This window comes from Coffea arabica, chromosome 2e, assembly GCF_036785885.1.
Source record: "Coffea arabica cultivar ET-39 chromosome 2e, Coffea Arabica ET-39 HiFi, whole genome shotgun sequence".
Lineage (NCBI taxonomy): Eukaryota > Viridiplantae > Streptophyta > Magnoliopsida > Gentianales > Rubiaceae > Coffea > Coffea arabica.
The window spans coordinates 14,729,069-14,750,320 of NC_092313.1; the positions used below are offsets into that span (position 1 = coordinate 14,729,069).

Consider the following 21,252-nt stretch of genomic DNA (forward strand, 5'->3'; position numbering starts at 1 on the left):
TGATCACCTCATTTACTTTTGGAAATATGATGCCAATCTTCTTTTTTGCTTCCTTCGTGACCCAGTGTAAGGGTATATTCTGGATTTGGGCCCAAATTAATGTTTTACTCAGGGCTTCTTCATTTTTCTCCAAACCAGTTTTCCACTGCAGTAGAATTAACGGTTGACCATCATAGATTCATGGCCTCTTGCTCATCACTACCTCTATATCATTCTCCTTCTCAAAAATAAAGTGGAACAAATTATGTCCAATCTCCATTACTTTCAGATTATTCACCTGTGACCACATACTGTTTGCGAAGCTCTTAACTCCTCTAATATTTGTCTGCTTTCCCCCCCAAACTTTACCAATCAAGCTCAGTTTGCATTCCAGAACACCTTTAGCCATTTCTTTGTTGTCCAAATGAACTCCATCTCTTTCCTCCTCTGAGAATTTGAATCTTCTTAATACCTCTTCAATATTCTCCATGATCCTTCCCACAAATCTCACGCTATAGTTTCCGATATGCTTCTAGTCCCACACAGATCCGGACCTAATCCGAGTTCTTGTAATACCTCCCAACAAGTTCAATTCCAGTTACTCCTAATTCAAAACAAACAAACCAAAAACAAGATTAGAAGCAGAAATAACTAAGACTAGCAAAACACAACGAAGAAGAAAATTGTGATTAGATATGAAAGCTATCACATCTTATTCAATAGGAACTGGAAAATAGAAATAGTTATGGCTACTGTCACTAGAAAATCCAACGCTATTCCAAAGATAATGGATGAGATCGGTAAATTTCCTTGAATGAAAAGTTTTAAGATTGGCTTCTAAATTGGTAATTCAATTTTTGAAGTTTTCAAGAAAATGTGGACACCACAGAGGGGGATTTTCTCTCTCTAGGATAGAGAGAAAATTGCTCTCATAGCGAGAGACTCGTCTTCCAAATGGCACAATAACGATGAATTTTTTTGTGTCTTTACATATATGAAAGTTGTAAAAATTTTATTTTTATTTTCTTTTCACCACAACTCATTAAAGTATTAAATAAAAATTCGTTATACCATGTTTTATCAATGTTTGTAACTGTATCTTTTGTATGTATTATGAAACACTAGTTCAAATTTCAATCAATCATGAAAGTGGGCTTTTTTCCTGTACCCGTGGTGATTCATATGATTCCATCGAGCACCATAGAAACCGGGTTGGGCCCCTTAATCATCAGTTATATTACCCAAGGCGGCCTTCGAGTTTGTTAAAAAAAAGGGCAGAAAATTACCAAAAAAAAAGGGCGAAAAGTACTAGTGGGGAAAAAAAAAAAAAGGAGGAGGTGGAGCGAAAAAAAGGCATTCGAGACCGAACATTAGAATTTAGAAAGGTGGGAAAATATTAAAAAAAAAAAAGGAAAAGAGCGAGAGAGATAGAGAGGGCGCGAGACGTTGCAGAAACAACAAAGGTTGCAGGAACAACAGCGACGTTACGACGCCGCATAGATCTTCACGACCCAGTACCACCTCCGGTCGTCCCTTCAACTACAGCCGCTGTAAACCCTAATTTCACATCTTTTTTCTGCAATTATCCGACAGCATTATTTTTTTTTAAAATGCTTTTTACGTGGATATTTATTTACTCGTGTTACTTTTGTCAATTCTCTCACCTTTGACCCTTGCAGTCCGCATTTTTCCTCTCATATGTGATCTAGTTTCTCTGATGCAATTTCGCGGACAGCTCGAATTTTCTCTTCAATTGTGTGTAGTTTTGCTATTTATTCAACTAAGAGTGATTTCACCAAAATCTTTGAACATAATTCAGATGGCGATCATGGCGCAGAAGAATTCAATTTTGCAATGCGGGAATGAGCTAATTTACACGTTGATTTGTTAGTGCCTTCTGGTCTTAAATTTGCGGAAATGGAATCGTTGATCGAGCTGTGTGACTTAATTGCTGAAAAACCCGAGCAATTCGCTGACAAGTTGGTCTGGATATGCGGCCGGTGTCCTTCGGCGGAGGCTCTCCTTACCGGATCTCCTAGGGTTTCGAGATCTCAGCTCAATGCCGTCCTGGCAGTGGCTCGTTTCCTCTCCAAATGCCCAAATTACGACGATCAACGGCCTAAATCCCTCCTCCTTGCCTTCTATCGCGCAATTCCATCCTCTTTCACCCCTTCTTTCTGGCCCCAATCATTTGGCAATGACGCGATTGCCTCCTTCTTTAACGACTACTTTGCTTATATGTGTAGAGCTGCGGAGTCAGCCTCTGATTTTGCAACTGACATTGCTGGCTTCACTGGAGAAATTGTGATCTCTGCCACAGGCAATGTCTCTGGGGATTTGGGGATTTCCAGGGTTTTCTTGAACGCCTTGGCCTTGAATTTCCCGCCCATTCTTTCGTCTGATGCTAACAGGTTAGTTTCGTGTCTTCTTGAACGGCTTGAAATCATGGTTCCCAATTCACCGAGGGAGCTTATTTCTTCCGAGGCTGCTTCAAGTCAGAGTTCACCCTTGAGTTTGAACCATTTTCCATATCACTCTAATGAGAGGGCAAGTCCAGGGAATGAGGTGAGTAATGCCTCCGGATCATCTGGCAGCGTTGCTGATGATGCGTCGTCATCAAAGGGAATTGTGACCAATGGGGGCAGCGCTGGCTGGAAGAGCAATGTGGATATCTTGAACGTAAGCACAGGGCTAAATGATGGCGGTGGAGGCAAGGGAATTCTTATATCTTTTGAGCAAGAGTCCTTGGAGAACCTTGAAAAACAGGAAATTGCTTTTAAATTGATAAGGCATATATTGGATAAGGCCACGGTTGATTCCAAGCTTTTGGAACAAGTGAGACTTGTCACAAAGGAACAACTCCAATCAATGTTAGCATTTTTAAAGGTAGGATTTCTGAATTATTCATCTTTTAGTTTTTGTAACTCGTTACTAGGCCACAAATTGATTTTTAGAAGGAAAAGGGCAGTACTAGTGAAAGAAAGTTGAGCCGGTTATCTTGTCTCTTCTCTGGGCAGATAAGAAAGCGTGACTGGTCTGAACAAGGGCATTTATTGAAAGCAAGAGTCAGTACCAAGCTATCTGTTTACCAAGCAGTGGCTAAGTTACAGATTAAGATTCTTGCATCTGTTGACCTTGACGGAAAGTCATCAAAGAGGTTCTTGCATGGAACTCTTGCATTGTTGATAGAGGCTGCTGAGGCATGTTTATTTTCAGTGTGGCGGAAGTTGAGGATTTGCGAGGAGCTATTTGGCTCTTTACTCGGTGGAATTTCCCAAGCTGCTGTTGCACGTGGTGGCCAGCTGTTGCGAGTTTTGCTTATTCGTTTCAAGCCCCTAGTGCTGACTACTTGTATTCAGGTTTACCATTTATTTGAGTTGTGATGGTCTAAGTTCTAGTGCCTTGAATGCGTCACTTACTGAAATGTTGGTGCACTTTCATTTTTTCAAACAGGCTGACACTTGGGGCAGCAGCCAGGGTGCAATGTTTCAGAGTGTCTTGAAAGCAACTTGTGAAATAATTGAATATGGATGGATCAAGGAACGGCCGCCTGTGGATACTTTTATAATGGGATTAGCTACTAGCTTTCGTGAACGTAAAGATTATGAAGAAGAGGTAGGTTGATATGCAACTCATTGACATTTTGAATTGCAAACTGTTTAAGTTGCTATCATGTACATATTGGACATGAATTTGCATTCTTGAAGTTGCAAAAGCATATGCATGTTTGTCCACTAGTCAACTATCCGTTTAGTGTGTGTCTTTACATTTTTCTCTTCATGCATGAGCTATGAGATGGGAGCCTAAATTCGTCATTTTCTGATACGTGGGCTTAGTTTGGGAGTTTGGAGAGAAACGGAAAGAAGCGAACAGAAACGTAAACATAAAGTTATGAAAGAGAAGAAGGGAAGGGAAAATGATTTTGGATTGATAATACGTTAATTTTTTGTTCGTGAGCATTTGATGATTAAAGTTGGTTTTCAGAAAAATTTTACAAGGGAATTGTCAACTTTCTTTCATTTTCTCTCCATCTTTTGAGAGAAAACCTTTTGCCCATTTTATTCTTCCATTTTATCCCTGTTCTCTTTGTCTCTTTTCATTTAAAGGTTCTCAACAAAAGAAAAGCTTTCTCTTTCCCATTTCTTCCCTTCTAGGCTCTTGCCACAGCAAGGATGTTTTTTCTTCTATGCTGTCCTCATCATTGTTCCCCACCATTATTGCCTAGGTTCTTGATAACTTTTTAATTCAACTCAATAGAATTCTTCTCTGGTGCACTCAGCAGCAACTTTTGGTAAACATCGTCTTGCTCGTTTTCCTCTAAAAATCGAATGATGCGGAAGACCATTTTCTCATTTACCTTTTGATATTCCGTACTTGCCTTTTGGGATCAGTTTTATCTTTAAAGTTGAAGTCGTGGAGATCCAGAGAGTTATTGGTACAAATGCTGTTGTAGAGAACCCATTTGTTAATCATGACAGATCTGCAGATGAGGTTGGTGCATGCATAGTATCAAGAGATATTTTTGTGAAACTAGCCCTTCTGGGCTCTTAATCCATGGCAGCTCTGTGTGCTGGTTGCCCTTTAGGTGAGCACATAGGACAGTTTCATTTATAGCGTTTTTTGTTTGACCTTTTACTGGTGCATGCTGTTAAAGCATTGGCAGCTATAAGAAGTGTAACATGTGCTTGTCAGGATGATAAAAACAGTAGGAAGGGAGCTGGGTAATCTTGGCAATTCAAGGTCATGTTTTCATATTTGAAAGTGTACTCAAACTACAATTGTTGTATTCTGCTGGTAGTACTATAATCAGGAGACTGTATAGGCATTAGTCATTCTTCCTCGCCTGATTTTCACGTTGGCCTTGAAAAGTGGTTTATGGTTATAAAGGCCCAATTCATTTGCTCCTTTACCAGAGTGATATGTTTTTGATAGATTATGTGGTTTGTCCTTTAATTGTTGTAGCTTCAGCAATCGCATGATGCAAAAGATAAGCAGGCAGCTTCTGCTGGGCAACTTAACATGATTCGCTTGCTTGCGGATTTAAATGTTTCTGTTAACAAGCCTGAAGTGGTTGACTTGATATTACCACTATTTATTGAAAGTTTAGAAGAGGGAGATGCCTCGGCCCCAGGCCTACTGAGACTCCAGGTATAGGGTTTATTAGCGATCATGTCGGGTCTTTTAGATACTACATGACTAGCATTACTAGTTTGCTAGCTACTGCTAATATTGAACCTACAGCATCATCTCTCAACCTGTTTTTGTTGAGTTACTGCAGCTTCTTGATGCTGTTTCTCGCCTGGCGAGTTTAGGTTTTGAGAAATCTTATCGTGAAGCTGTTGTTCTATTGATCCGAAGCTACTTAAGTAAACTCTCTGCTGTTGGCTCTGCTGAAAGTAAAACTGTGGCACCAGAAGCCACGATAGAACGTGTTGAGGTACGCTGTTCCCTTTGGATGTGAGAACTTGTCCATGTATCTTTTTTGCTATGATATTTTGTCATCTTAAATGCTATGCTCACTGGTTCAATCACATTCTAGACTCTTCCTGCAGGATTTCTTGTGATTGCTGGTGGCCTAACTGATACCAAATTGAGGTCAGATTTTCGTCATCGTCTGCTATCTTTGTGTTCAGATGTAGGCTTAGCTGCTGAATCCAAAAGTGGAAGGTGAGACATTCTGATATTAGATCCAAAATAGTATTGTTTGATAAAATGTGTTTGGATATTGTATGATCACTAATGCTTCACATTTGCAGGAGTGGAGCAGATTTTCTCGGTCCTCTACTCCCTGCTGTGGCTGAAATATGCTCGGATTTTGATCCTACTATAGATGTGGAACCTTCACTCTTAAAATTATTTCGCAATTTGTGGTTCTATATAGCTCTTTTTGGGCTAGCTCCTCCAATACAAAAAGGTCAGGTGACGACAAAGTCAGTGTCCACTTCTCTAAATAGTGTAGGTAGCATGGGTGTAATTGCAGTCCAGGCTGTTGGTGGACCGTACATGTGGAATGCTCAGTGGGCTTCTGCAGTTCAGCGCATCTCTCAAGGGACTCCACCCCTAGTAAGTTCATATTTTCTTTATACACACACGCACACACACATCTTACCTCATTTGATTTCCATCACATCCTGTATCATATCACAAACATAGCTAGAACTCTTTGGATTTTGGCTGAGCACAGCTCAGTTATTAGTTCAATATATCTGCCTGTTGCTTATTGTTGTTTTGTCAAAATTTTTGGATGTATGAACATTTGAGGATGTTTGTTGTGTTAAATGCGTGCAATTTCTTGTCAGTGTAAAGGTGTCTTCTATTTGTGCCATTATGTAACCTTTAAGCCAGGGCTGTTTACCGGGAATTTCTTTTTTTACTGGGTTGGCATGATGTCGGTTCAGACTACCTAGTGAACACGTTTACATCCATTTTGCTTAAGCTTTAAGCATGATGGTCTTGATATCATATTAGATGGTTCTTCATTTGTGTTTATTGTTTATAAGACCCGTGCAGCTATAATTCAATTCATCAAGTGTAGGGCAATGCCCTCCTACAAATTATTCTTGAAGTATATTCTAGGGGCTCTTTTGGTATTCAGAATATAGGGTTTTAGGCTTGATCTGATCATTAAAATGAGGCTCTTTGCATTCAAAAGAAACAGCTGGATTGGAGAAAGGAGGTGATAGAAGAACAGAGCATGAGTGGATAATGCAATTAAACAAATGGAGGGTGCCTTATGTCATTATTCACCACTGTTCTTGAGTTAAGATACGTCTTCTGAAAGTCATAGTTTTTCTAAGATTTAATAGAATATAGTTAATAGACCACTAATTGTCTCTTGTAGAAACATCTAGGATGTCAACTACATGTTATGTTACTCTTGAACTTGACAATGGAACTGATTTACTCTGGTTTATTTTCAACAATAAAATATTTCAACACAAAATCATGCTTAAAGTTAGTTTCAAATTTTAGCTTATAAATAAAAAGTTACTGCATTAAGAGGTGATTCTTAAGATCTTTCAGTATATTATTTTGAGTAGCTCTTGAAAGACCCTTCTTTTACACTTTTTGGGTTGATCTTTCATCTTTCGTCATTTTCAATGTTTTATGTTTGAAAAAGGGTCAACGATTTTTTTTCCTATCCAGGTTGTTAGCTCTGTAAAATGGCTTGAAGATGAGTTGGAACTTAATGCTCTTCATAACCCGGGTAGCCGGCGAGGTAGTGGCAATGAAAAAGCTGCTGTAAGCCAAAGATCTGCTCTTTCAGCTGCTTTAGGCAGGCGCGTGGAGGTTTCGGGAATGGGCACAATCTCAGGTTTGATGAAATTCAGTGGTACTATTAGCATCACTATCCCATGTTATTTGCCAATCAGTATTGAGAAAAGTTAATGGCATTATATCCTCTTTTGTATGCTCTTCTGATTCTTTCTGCTCTGAGTTCTACAGGTGTCAAGGCAACTTATCTTTTAGCTGTAGCGTTTCTAGAGATAATCAGATTCAGTAGTAATGGTGGCATGCTCAATGGTAGCCCTAATTCAACGGCTTCTCGAAGTGCCTTCAGCTGTGTCTTTGAGTATTTGAAAAGTCCAAATCTCATGCCAGCTGTCTCTCAGTGCTTGACAGCAATTGTTCACCGGGCCTTTGAAACAGCAATACTTTGGCTGGTATGCTCTCTTTCACCACCTATATGGGTCTTGTCCACCATTTATTTCTTTGTATATATTAGTTTGTTCAATTTTTTAATATTCAAACTAATATATTTATAAATGAAGCTATATATGAGTTTGCATTCATTTAGTGTGGTAGTAATTCTCGTATCTTAATTTTTTTGATAGTTTATAAGTTTGGTAAGTTGTATTAACTTTTTCTGGTGAAATATGGTTTGCTCAAACGAGTCTATGTTCAGGGTTGAGAGATTGGTAGTTCTGGACCATTATGGGAAGATAAGAGCAAGGGAAGAGGAAGCAAGTTTTAGCAAGGGGCTTGTGTATTTTGTTATTTCCTGTTTTGTTGAGTATTCAAAGGGGTCGACAATCCTCTCGGAATTTTTTTTCCCATTTTTTCTATGCCATTGTGTACTTATGCAGCTATATCTATCTTAGTATGAAGGTTTTACCTTTTCAGCACTTCTGTCTAAGTTTTTACTGGAATTTTAAAAATAAAACTTGGGAACTTGGTCTCTGCCACCTGCACCTATCCCTGCCCACCCCAACGGATATATCCTAAAAAGAAAGAAAGTTGGAAGAAACTTTTCTGCATTTACATGACAGACTGAACGTCAGAAATATCTGTTCCTTGCTTCTGGATGCAGGATGAACGGGCTTCTGAGACTGGTCATGATGCTGAGAGTAGAGAATCTGCCCTTTCCATCCATGCATGTTTTCTTATAAAAAATTTGTCTCAGAGGGACGAGCATATTCGTGATATTTCAGTAACTTTATTGAATCAACTCAGAGATAAGTTTCCGCAGGTTAAAGTTTTTGGTGATATAGATTGAATAAAATGTTCAGCATTGCATGATTTTTTCTTCAGATTCTGAGATTACTTGAACCTTTGGTACTTGTTACAGATTTTGTGGAATTCTTCTTGTTTGGATTCCCTACTTTTTTCTATCCACAATGATCCGCCATCAGCTGCCGTTCACGACCCTGCTTGGGTTGCTACTGTCCGTTCTTTATACCAGAAAATTGTTCGCGAGTGGATAGTTATTTCACTCTCATATGCGCCATGCACGAGTCAGGGCCTTCTTCAGGTTTCTTTTATTATGAACTTTGATCTTATCATTTATCACTTCACATGTTTGCCTTTCGATTGTTAAAATAGTTCAGCACTATAGTTTCTCTGGGTAGTGGCATGCATCATTGCAGTTATATTATGTCCCTATATTGAACTCGGCTATCTTCTTAATGTCAGGAATATGGTTTTCTTTTTTATCACAATTCTGTAGTTGATATAACTGATTTTAGCTGGTTTCCCCCTGACAAAAGAAACAAGTGCATCCTTAGAAGCACCAATACTTTTGTTCCTTTCAGCTTAGTGGAATAAAATATTAAGAATGTGATTTATCACCTCCATACTCAATGTTAACAACTTTGTCAAACTTGTGGGTCGCTTCTGATTATACAGCACCATTATCGCTTTGGGAAAAAAAGTTGCATATCTGTCCTTCAACTTATTAACAAATTGTTTTCCCCATCTTAGTTCTATTGCTGCTTACGCTGATGCACATGGTTGTGTAGTCCTTGAAGTTGTTTGTCAAAAGTAGTCATATGGTATTGCATCAGAACACAGGCTACTTCTCTAGTTAATTTCTTGTGACCTTTGGTATAATAACATGAATCGATATTGTTAGTTATTGAAGTAAGGAAATATCAAGCATTTACCAATCATAAGGCCAAGTAATCTCCAATTTGAGATTGACTAAGATTGAAAAATGCTTGAATTTGATTAACAGCACAGCAAAATAAATTACCCTTTTTCCTGGATAAACTTTAAATTCTACTTTTTAGAATGTTCTGACTGGGAATCATCTAATATTGTTTATAAGGAAAGCTATCCCTTGGTCAAGGTCACAATCATCACCACGTAAAGAAAGCCAAACCCAGCATCACAAATGTGGCCTATTGCGTAAAATGATTGAAGCAGATTAAGAAGTAGCTATAGTCCCAGAACAGATTCAGTGATGACACCTATAAAGAGAAAATAGCCCAAACTAATGACATGAGACAAGTGGAAGATCCAGGAGCTTATCTCGTAGTCCATTATATAGGTAAAACAAGCTCTTGCACAGAAGTCATTTTGAGGAGAAAAAGTGATTCCAAAAAGTTAATCGAGTGAAGGCGAGTGTTCCACCATGTTTAGCTCTTATAAATATGGTAGTGGCGTCCAATGGTTCAAATGGTTAGCAAGTTCTTACTTTGTGCATTTAAACCATGAACACAAAGAGGCATAAGCCCAGAAAAAAAAAAAAAAACCAAGATCTGGAGACATATTTGAATGGAAATTTTCCAATAGAAGAAAATTTGGAAAATTTCCATCCATGTTACAACTCAACCCAACTAAATGCTCCTAAGAAGCACTTGAAAATAAAACCAACAATAGGGATTTGGGAAAAAAGGAAGAGTAAAGTTCTATCCTGTGTTTCATTTCCATAATTCAAAATCCTGTGAACAATGAAAAAGGCAGACAAAAATGATTTTTTAGACCAATAATGACATCAAAAACCAATCTTCCAGCACTCATTAGTTGAAATCTAACGCACTAACAAGTAGAAAATATAAAAAATAAATAACAAAGAATGCATGATAAAAGAAAAAGAGAAGAGAAGAGAAATTCTGACACTGATTGAATCTGATGAAGCACCATAATCACATTCAAAAGATCCAAGTGTAGAATCTTAGGTGAGAAAGCAAACTTAAGCTTAGAATGGCTGCCAGATAAGAAATTCCGGACTGAAACCATGGTTGACATGTTGACGAAAACAAAAAAGGAACCCAGATGATAAAATTGAAGAGTGTCCGAATAAGCAGCGGTACAGAACAGGGGAGGACGTCAGAGTAAGGTCAGTCACCACAAGAAAAAGAGGGAAAAATCAGGGAGAGTGTAAAAATAAGTGCATACTGCACGGTGGGGGACGATAAGGGCAAGATATACGTGGGGTTGGGCCCCTTGGCCTTTACCTGCAGCTGTCATTGCGATTGCATGCCTTACTGATGATTCCTGTACTTCCCATTCCCATACTCACAAGTAACAAGTTCTCGTACATACAGTCACACACACCAACAAACACGCAGCTCTCGGACATCCCCATCCCCCCACGGTCCCCATTCCATACCTCTTGGAATTTATTTTATAGAACATTATCATCTTTTTCTTTTTTTTTTCCTGAATTTAGAGGCAACCATAGAACCCTTATGCGAACCAGTAACTTTCTTTTCGTAGATGTTTTGGCCTGGGCCTCGAGTACGTGTTTCTGTGGTGACCGTGGAAAATCATGTGCTTGATTAGGAAGCCTGGCACGCGTTCATTTTTCGCCTTCGTTGCGGAAATTTGATTCGTTTAATTGCAGAGGCAGAGGTAGAGGTAGTACTAGCACTCTTTCTTTCTGAGTACAATTTGCGTCATGAGGAGCCTCAGTTCTCACCCAAGACGCGTTTTTCACGAGACTCGAAAGTACCAGAATTTAAATCAACCTAGAAAAGATGGCCCATGTTGATCGTGTTATGCGTGGGCACGACAATTTGGATTACTATTTTTAAAAAAACTTTATAAAAAAAATATAGTTTAATATGCAAGTTAAAAGAATGATTAAAAAATATAAAAATTTCTAGCTTTTTGACATTTAACATTTTTTTTTAAATGAAGGCCCGTCATTAAATTGTACCAATGACATTTTGGTGACAGACAGCTAGGCTATGCTACGGTGTAGTATCATAAACAATGGAAAATTGGGAAAGCGTCACTTGTACGCTCCCCCGCTCGCTGTGTCGTCTGGTGTAAAGGAACTTTGTTGATATAATTCGCATAAGGTGTCGAGTCGAATAACTCGCGCATTTGGGCAAAACTCAAGTAAAAAACTTTTAACATTCTCTGCACCTGCTATTTCACATTAGTTTGATCCACGACTATCAGTAGTTTTTTGGGGATTAAGTTTATCTGCAAAAAGTCTGAGGTTGTGTTTGGATTATATTTTTCATGATTTTTCATGAAAAAATTACTGTAACGATTTGATGTATGTAAGGGAAAAAGGTAATAGGGAAATGTGATCACGGAAAACGACGTAATTTTCCGACGAAAAATCGCAATCCAAGCAAGGCCTGAGTTTCTCAGAATTGAAAAAGATTATCAGTAGTTCTCTTTCCTTCTTTTTGATTCTCCGATTAAGATCCCTTCTGGTAGTGGAAAACTCCGATGGAAACTGAAGTTGAACGAAAATAAATGCATCGCTTTACCTTTGTAGACCCGAGATTTACAGGCTGCTTTTACTTTAAGGGAAGAGTCCAACTTCCATCCCACCACCCCCCCCCCCCCCAAAAACACCATTACGAGTTTCCTAGGCCATCGGGAGAGAGGTCCTGTGCCCATCAGTTCTGGTTCTTTGCAAGTCTCCTGCAAACACTAAAAGTTCTAAGCTTTTTCCAATTGGATAGGAAGAGCTATTATATTAAGATGGACTACCAAGGTTTTTCCTTGTTAACAAGCACTGAAGGTAGATGCATCCTACCGGTCTGCGTTACAAAGTTACAAGGAAAGCAGAAAATTCCCCATGAAACACATGGAAGCAAGTGTACTTCCAGTTGAATACAGGATATTGATGAGTAAAAAAAAATGATGATGGTTTCAAAGGTGTTCCTGTGGGAAATTTCATGAAACTTGTGACAGCCCCACCTCCCCCTAAGGCGAACCAAAGGGTTCAGCGAACCGCCTGCCCAACTTTCGCCGGAACTCAATCGTTCACTTCAGTTCTTAAATAAATTCCAATATAAATCTCAAATATACATCAAATGTTCCACAAATTCATTTGCACTACAAACTAGAACCTCAAGAGATACAAGAAATACTAATTACCCGAATAAAACAAAGGTCATCAATTCTCACATAAGTACAAGTACAATTGCAGTTTCAACTATTACACAAGTTAAAACTAGAACTCCAACTGTATAGTAGATCATCCAACCATTTTCTCTAGCCACCTTTCGACTACATCTGGATCGGGTCCTCCAATAAACTTTGGTGGGACAAACTTCTGGAATCTCTCGAGGGCCCAGTCCTCGCTTTCCACGTGGTTACCAGGGTTCCCAGGGTTGGGGTTAGGGTTGTGACCCTGTTGGTGCACCACTTGAGCTAGCAAATCAGTCATTTGCTGCATAGCAGCAGCTATTTGGACGTTAGGATCAACCCTAGGTTCAGGATTAGGTCCAGGCGAAGTTTCCCCAGTGCCCCTTTCAGAAGTGGGTTGCCTAATTCCACGCCCGCGGCCTCGTACACTACAAGTGCCCTTCATTGATCTAAGTCAATCTAAGGTCGAGGTGCAAAGATAATATTAAAGATAATTATAGGCATAAGCAAATAACAAGAGGTACTCACAGATCAAAAGCATATATATACACACAACTGTACCGAACCAGTCACACAGTAGCAGTCAATTAGATACAAATATGAGAGATCCATGAAAGTAACGGGGTCATCCAAAAGTACTATAGACAGACTAGGTCACGAGTACAAAAAAAACTAACGAAAAGCTTTTCCCCCTCTAGGGTTCCGTCCATAATTTACGAGAACAACACCATTTATATCTTAATGAAAGTTGATCACGCTTAACCACACTCGAACAAACCACACGAAATTTCATAGAATTGCGTTTCTAGTTCGTCTAAGTCCTTTCTAACCTAAACTCTCATCTCTTTCGTATTCGGGCGCAAGAATCCCATCTAAGATAATTCACAACTCGAGCAGGCCGGTCCCAAGTGTAAATCATCCATATTAAAGATTCTTACCTGACATACATACCTAACTTCCCCAAGTCCTATGATAAAGATCTTTACACTTATGACATGCACAGTTCATAACTTATGTTCAAAAGAGCACTTATACCTTTCGACGCATTCACGAAAGTAGGACCATAACACCACTTGGCCCAATCTCACTCCGCGCAGAGGCCACGCGAAGTGGCTCTGATACCACCTGTGACAGCCCCACCTCACTCTAAGGCAAATCAAAGGGTTCGGCGGACCGCCTGCCCAACTCTTGCCAGGACCACGGACTCGATTCACACAAATCCAGCATAGTACGCGAGATAGGACCCAAAGAAAATGAACAATCGGAAACTACTAAGGTGAGAACATGCCTACCAAACCATAAAATCACAGTCTCAACGGAATACATTTAATCGACAAGGTTAAACACTTATACATATATTTACATTGAAGTCTTGAACAAATTAACATAAAGTGTGATCCGAGGTACTCATACTAAACAAAATACAATTAGGGCTTCGTTTTTACCCAATCGTGTAGCCCTAAAATTTTGGGCAGCATGCTCTCTGTATTTACCCATTTTTCCAGCCACTTATGACTTCATTATTTTCCACAATCAATCCCAAAGTCATACGCAATATAAATTCATCACAACAGCCGTTCAATAGGCTCAAAGTCATTCGAGTACAAAATTTAGCTAGGAAAATGACCGGAAATGAAAGTTAAACCCTAAAACCCAAAAACAGTTTTGATATCGTTTAGTGTATTGGATCCAACCGGCGCTACGACTATCGGATGGATGTGTAATATACACCGTTTCGAAACTAAAAGAAAGGGTTACAATGTTGAAGAAGGCCACTCAGTCCAGTTTACAATGTATCTAGGTCAAATTTACCAAAACAATCCCAGATTTTTCAATTCGAAGTTTACTGTGGCAGTCCTGATTCGTTCGATTATATCTCAGCACATACGACTCCAATTCAAGTGATTCCAAAGCCATCTGAAAACTAAGATACAAATATATAATTCTTAAGAAAACATCGACAACCAAATCAGTAGTATTTCCGGTCAAACTAACCAATTACAGAAGCTAATTATCAGTTTCGGACAGAAACATAATCAGCTTCGGACAGAAACAGGGCAGCAGGGGTATTTCAGTCTTTTCACGTGCTACGTTACTCCGATTGGGTTGAAATTTTACAGGCAACTATAAAATATCATTCTCTACAACTTTCATGTTTTAACCCAAGGCTAATTCGGCCTCTAACTAGGAGAAACAATACCGGGCAGAATGGGGTTAATTGAAACCCTAATTCCGAAATTTCCTTTCAAAGCGGAAATTTTCCGCAAATAGCCACAATTTACGCACTCTAGTTTCATTCTAAACCATTCCCAACCATCATCCATGGCCACACGATATTAAACATATAAAAACAGAAAAATCATGAATAAATAGAAAAATTCACCAATCTCAACCAAAATAATGAAATAGCCTACAAAATCACCTCTTAGACTACCACAAGCCACTAATTAAACATCATTAGATAGAAAAGAGAGGTTCCTTAGCTACTCACCTTATCAACCAAAGAAAGGAGACAACTTAGCACCTTAGTCTTCCAAATCACTTCACTAATCACCTCACAATTACTAAACTAAGGGTTTTTATGGAGAAAATTCAAGATTAATCGGTTGGTTTGTTGGATTGAGCAAGATTGGAGCAAGAAAGAACCAGAACTGATGGGCACAGGACCTCTCTCCCGATGGCCTAAGAAACTCGTAATGGTGTTTTTTGGGGGGTGGTGGGATGGAAGTTGGACTCTTCCCTTGAAGTAAAAGCAGCCTGTAAATCTCGGGTCTACAAAGGTGAAGCGATGCATTTATTCTCGTTCAACTTCAGTTTCCATCGGAGTTTTCCACTACCAGAAGGGACCTTAATCGGAGAATCAAAAAGAAGGAAAGAGAACTACTGATAGTCTTTCTCAATTCTGAGAAACTCAGGCCTTGCTTGGATTGCGATTTTTCGTCGGAAAATTACGTCGTTTTCCGTGATTACATTTCCCTATTACCTTTTTCCCTCACATACATCAAATCGCTACAGTAATTTTTTCATGAAAAATATAATCCAAACACAACCTCAGACTTTTTGCAGATAAACTTAATCCCCAAAGAACTACTGATAGTCGTGGATCAAACTAATGTGAAATAGCAGGTGCAGAGAATGTTAAAAGTTTTTTACTTGAGTTTTGCCCAAATGCGCGAGTTATTCGACTCGACACCTTATGCGAGTTATGTCAACAAAGTTCCTTTACACCAGATGACACAGCGAGCGGGGGAGCGTACAAGTGACGCTTTCCCAATTTTTCATTGTTTATGATACTACACCGTAGCATAGCCTAGCTGTCTGTCACCAAAATGTCATAGGTACAATTTAATGACGGGCCTTCATTTAAAAAAAAATGTTAAATGTCAAAAAGCTAGAAATTTTTATATTTTTTAATCATTCTTTTAACTTGCATATTAAACTATATTTTTTTTATAAAGTTTTTTTAAAAATAGTAATTCAAATTGTCGTGCCCACGCATAACACGATGATCAACATGGGCCATCTTTTCTAGGTTGATTTAAATTCTGGTACTTTCGAGTCTCGTGAAAAACGCGTCTTGGGTGAGAACTGAGGTTCCTCGTGACGCAAATTGTACTCAGAAAGAAAGAGTGCTAGTACTACCTCTACCTCTGCCTCTGCAATTAAACGAATCAAATTTCCGCAACGAAGGCGAAAAATGAACGCGTGCCAGGCTTCCTAATCAAGCACATGATTTTTTACGGTCACCACAGAAACACGTACTCGAGATCCAGGCCAAAACATCTACGAAAAGAAAGTTACTAGTTCGCATAGGGGTTCTATGGTTGCCTCTAAATTCAGGAAAAAAAAAAAGAAAAAGATGATAATGTTCTATAAAATAAATTCCAAGAGGTATGGAATGGGGACCGTGGGGGGATGGGGATGTCCGAGAACTGCGTGTTTGTTGGTGTGTGTGACTGTATGTACGAGAACTTGTTACTTGTGGGTATGGGAATGAGAAATATAGGAATCATCAGTAAGGCATGCAATCGCAATGACAGCTGCAGGTAAAGGCCAAGGGGCCCAACCCCACGTATATCTTGCCCTTATCGTCCCCCACCTTGCAGTTTGCACTTATTTTTACGCTCTCCCTGATTTTTCCCTCTTTTTCTTGTGGTGACTGACCTTACTCTGACGTCCTCCCCTGTTCTGTACCGCTGCTTATTCGGACAGACTCTTCAATTTTATCATCTGGATTCCTTTTTTGTTTTCGTCAACATGTCGACCATGGTTTCAGTCCGGAATTTCTTATCTGGCAGCCATTCTAAGCTTAAGTTTGCTTTCTCACCTAAGATTCTACACTTGGATCTTTTGAATGTGATTATGGTGCTTCATCAGATTCAATCAGTGTCAGAATTTCTCTTCTCTTCTCTTTTTTCTTTTATCATGCATTCTTTGTTATTTATTTTTTATATTTTCTACTTGTTAGTGCGTTAGATTTCAACTAATGAGTGCTGGAAGATTGGTTTTTTATGTCATTATTGGTCTAAAAAATCATTTTTGTCTGCCTTTTTCATTGTTCACAGGATTTTGAATTATGGAAATGAAACACAGGAGCTTCTTAAATGGGCTTCCCGGGTGAGTGATTGAGGTTCAAGAATTTTACTCTTCCTTTTTTCCCAAATTTCTATTGTTGGTTTTATTTTCAAGTGCTTCTTAGGGGCATTTAGTTGGGTTGAGTTGTAACATGGATAAAAATTTTCTTCTATTGGAAAATTTCCATTCAAATATGTCTCCAGATCTTGGTTTTTTTTTTTTTTTTTCTGGGCTTATGCCTCTTTGTGTTCATGGTTTAAATGCACAAAGTAAGAACTTGCTAACCATTTGAACCATTGGACGCCACTACCATATTTATAAGAGCTAAACATGGTGGAACACTCGCCTTCACTCGATTAACTTTTTGGAATCACTTTTTCTCCTCAAAATGACTTCTGTGCAAGAGCTTGTTTTACCTATATAATGGACTACGAGATAAGCTCCTGGATCTTCCACTTGTCTCATGTCATTAGTTTGGGCTATTTTCTCTTTATAGGTGTCATCACTGAATCTGTTCTGGGACTATAGCTACTTCTTAATCTGCTTCAGTCATTTTACGCAATAGGCCACATTTGTGATGCTGGGTTTGGCTTTCTTTACGTGGTGATGATTGTGACCTTGACCAAGGGATAGCTTTCCTTATAAACAATATTAGATGATTCCCAGTCAGAACATTCTAAAAAGTAGAATTTAAAGTTTATCCAGGAAAAAGGGTAATTTATTTTGCTGTGCTGTTAATCAAATTCAAGCATTTTTCAATCTTAGTCAATCTCAAATTGGAGATTACTTGGCCTTATGATTGGTAAATGCTTGATATTTCCTTATTTCAATAACTAACAATATCGATTCATGTTGTTGTTTGGGCTGATTGGTGTACGATACTTTTTCCGTGTCCTCGGATGATCATTATTCTGTGGATATTCATTTGACTTTACTATTTATGTTTAGAGTGGAAATCTGGGTCTTCGTGCACTTTGGCTCATTCTGCATTTTGCCGTCACCATATGGTACTTTCTGCTGGGAGTAGTGCAGTCTTTTGAGAGCTTTCTCATTGCTAGTGATATATTGACGAAATATGAAGCCCTTGATATCAGCAAGGTTCGTTATTTGGCAATGGTAATAGACAGTGAAGAAGCTCAAGAACTTTCAAAAGTTTTGGAGTTATTGCAGTGGGTTGCAGATATTGGTGTGAAAAGTGTCTGCCTTTATGATCCAGAAGGTAAAAGGGATATCCAGAAAGTGAAAATGCTTTAGAATTTACTCAACATTTCCTTTGGTAAGTTTCACCTGACAGGTGTGATAGCATTTTCCTGTTGCAGGTGTGTTGAAAAAGAACAAGGAACCTATCATGCAAAGATTCAGCAGTGCAAACTTGTCTGAGGTATCATGATCTTCATCCACAATTAGCTAGATCCTTTTCTACAAGTATTCATGACAGTATATGTCATATGTCAACCTTGTCAGTTCAATATTCCGTTGTGATGCATATTTTAATGAAGTAATCAATTTTACATATCTATTTTGTGTAAAAGACATTAGGGGCGGTTTGTATGCATGACTTAATATCTTATGTTTGGAATCTGCTGGTTCAGTGTGTTATTATGGTGAAAATGTAAATGAAGTTTTGATTTGCCGAGTTGTTGAGCCCAAGAGATGTGTCAAAGCCCTTTCTCCTGCTTATTGCCTGAGTGGTAATATTTTTTCAAGATACATGGTCTCTGTAGCCAGTCCAATTATTTGGATTGAAGAGTGAAATATTAACTTTGTAATGGTGGACTGAAGGATAATAAAGGTGTTAGGAAACATGAAAGGAAGCAACAGGATATGATTATTTAAATGGAATAGCTAAGTAACCCCTTTCCAAGTATGGCTTTAGTGGGGGAAAAAGTGTTGATATAGCCAATGTCATAGGTTTGATGCAAAGCTCTAGTTGAATTTTGATAAACTTGAAAGAAAGATGGTGCATAATAGACTTGGATTGTGATTTCTTGCAGGAGGCTGCTGTTAATGGTCGGCTTGTTACCCGCAGAAATCTGACTTTGGAGTTTGTTTCATTTGAGGATGGAAAAGAAGCAGTTGCCAAAGCAGCTAATTATCTCTTTGTAAAGCACTATGCAAATGGTACTAAGGAAAAGTCAGATTTTACAGAGCCTCAAATGGCTGAAGCTTTAGGAGCCATTGGTATCCTGTCTTGCCTCTTTTTGGCTTCCCAGATTTTCCGAACATTTAGCAGATATTTTTCTAGCATTGTCTGTGCAAGTTTATATTATTCTTGTTAGTATTGTCTTAACAGGTTCTGGAGGAGCTGATCCTGATCTGCTACTAATTTATGGACCCACAAGATGCCATCTTGGGTTTCCAGCATGGAGACTTCGGTACACTGAAATAGTGTAAGTAAATTAGTAAAGTGCTACGATGTTATTTTTATAGGAGTAAATTCCTCATTGCTGCTGTTTTTGTCAATTCTTAAGGTGCCAAGAACTTTTCTCGGATATGCTTCAGTGGATTACTTTGTAATAGTCCCACCACAGTTGCATCTGTTTCTGCTTGAAATTGTGTAAATAGACTATTGTGCTATTCTGGCCCGGTCACTGTGGTTTTAGTTCATTGCTTTGCCTGCTTTTTGAAATATCTTAGGCATTGGTATCATTGAAATTCGGATTTCAGGTAGAATCCCTATAATAATTGATCTATCCTGCTTCTTCCCCCTCCCGAGAGAGAGAGAGAGAGAGTGCGCGCTATTTTTTCCTGATACTGGCACAAAACGTTTTAATGCGACTTTTGTAAATCGCGTTTGTTTTGCTATAAATATTGACTATTTGAGTGTGTCAAATGCCAATTTCAGTTCTTGCATCAGAATGGTTCGCTTGAATTATTTCTTGTTTGCTGTATGTTGCAGACATATGGGGCCATTGAAGTCTATGAGTTATGGTTCCCTTGTTAAAGCCATTTTCAAGTACACTATGGTGCATCAAAATTATGGTAAGGTTCTTTCTCTTGATCTCCCAAATGACCTTCCATCATAACGCATGCAAAAAAATAAACAAAAACAAGAGTCCTAAGTAGGATAAAATAGAAGACTTTTAAATACAGAAGGAAGTAATTAATTCCGTTAATCTATTCTCAGAAACAACTGATGCTCTGGTCGCTGTGCCTTCATGTGGTCAAAAGTTTGAAACAAGTTTCCATCCCCCTCCTTTTGGGATCAAGGAAAACTATCATGTTATTCATCTCCATTTCCATCTTTTTACCTTATTTGGCGAGTTTAATCTAATGAAAAATGGTGAGTTGTTGCTCTTCATTGATAGGTGGAGGCTGTGGTTGGTTTTATCATGTCGAGCAATGTGCGGTCTAAGTTAATAATTTCTGTATTCCAATAAACGACTTTGGGATCTGCACTTCTTGGTGTCTTAAACCTCACTTTTTATTAGCTTTCTTTTTTCCTTTTATGTCAAAACTTGAAAGAATGCTTTTTTATTGGTTTGTGGGCATATTTTGAATAATAAACATGGGAAACGCAAGTGAGCCTCGGTATAACCTGAATTTATTGTTTGGTCCGAGTAAGAGGGGAAGAGAGAAAAGGGAGGGTTTGGGAGTAGAATTCGGGATATCTTATGATTAGGTGGCGTCTCGGGAACACGATATAACCTGAATTTCATTGTGCTTGATTTCAATTCTTCCCAGGTTCATAAGCAATTTCATCCGCAGTGACGTCATCTTGTGGGACGAGCAGAGTTCGGAAGATGGACCTGACAGACGCTGCTAGTATGGTTTGCATTTTATTGAGAATGTTCTTCTTTGATTGTAGGATCAAAGTTAAAAGGTATCTATTGGCTTGTATGCCCAATTGATTGACCTTTTCGTAAACTCATCCCGTTGTAAACTCATCACGTGATGGAAAATGTTTGTACTCCATTTGCTCTTTTTTTCCTCTTAGGAGTAGGGGGTTGGGAGATGTCTTGGTCCTATGGGGTTGGGACATATATAGTTGGTGGCATTAGTTGAAAGGAATAATAAGAGGAAAAAAAGGCTTCAATTGTTTATCATGCTTCTTATCTACCATCGCAATTTCTATGTGCCTGGGAAAGAACAATTGACTCTAAATGTAAGAGATGTACTTGACAGCTGCAGCATCACGAA

General features: G+C 38.7%; 1 protein-coding gene across 5 annotated transcripts; it reads left to right on the forward strand.

Moving 5' to 3' along the window:
• Nucleotides 1-1,288: 1,288 nt before the first annotated feature.
• Nucleotides 1,289-21,186, forward strand: LOC140036707 (phosphatidylinositol 4-kinase alpha 1-like). Of its 5 annotated transcripts, XM_072079160.1 has the most exons (19): nucleotides 1,300-1,529; nucleotides 1,799-2,865; nucleotides 2,997-3,338; nucleotides 3,433-3,594; nucleotides 4,942-5,127; nucleotides 5,258-5,416; nucleotides 5,519-5,646; nucleotides 5,736-6,042; nucleotides 7,126-7,294; nucleotides 7,426-7,643; nucleotides 8,291-8,449; nucleotides 8,549-8,731; nucleotides 18,061-18,331; nucleotides 18,432-18,493; nucleotides 19,107-19,293; nucleotides 19,406-19,502; nucleotides 20,012-20,094; nucleotides 20,240-20,395; nucleotides 20,797-21,186. In XM_072079160.1, the coding sequence occupies exons 2-19, from the start codon at nucleotides 1,897-1,899 to the stop codon at nucleotides 20,802-20,804; spliced, it is 3,846 nt and encodes a 1,281-aa protein (XP_071935261.1). In that variant the 5' UTR covers nucleotides 1,300-1,529; nucleotides 1,799-1,896; the 3' UTR covers nucleotides 20,805-21,186. The 5 variants fall into 5 exon arrangements, with proteins under 5 accessions (XP_071935265.1, XP_071935264.1, XP_071935261.1 ...); XM_072079161.1 differs by lacking the exon at nucleotides 20,240-20,395 and having other exon boundaries at nucleotides 1,303-1,529; XM_072079163.1 differs by lacking the exons at nucleotides 18,061-18,331; nucleotides 18,432-18,493 and having other exon boundaries at nucleotides 1,294-1,529.
• Nucleotides 21,187-21,252: the final 66 nt, after the last annotated feature.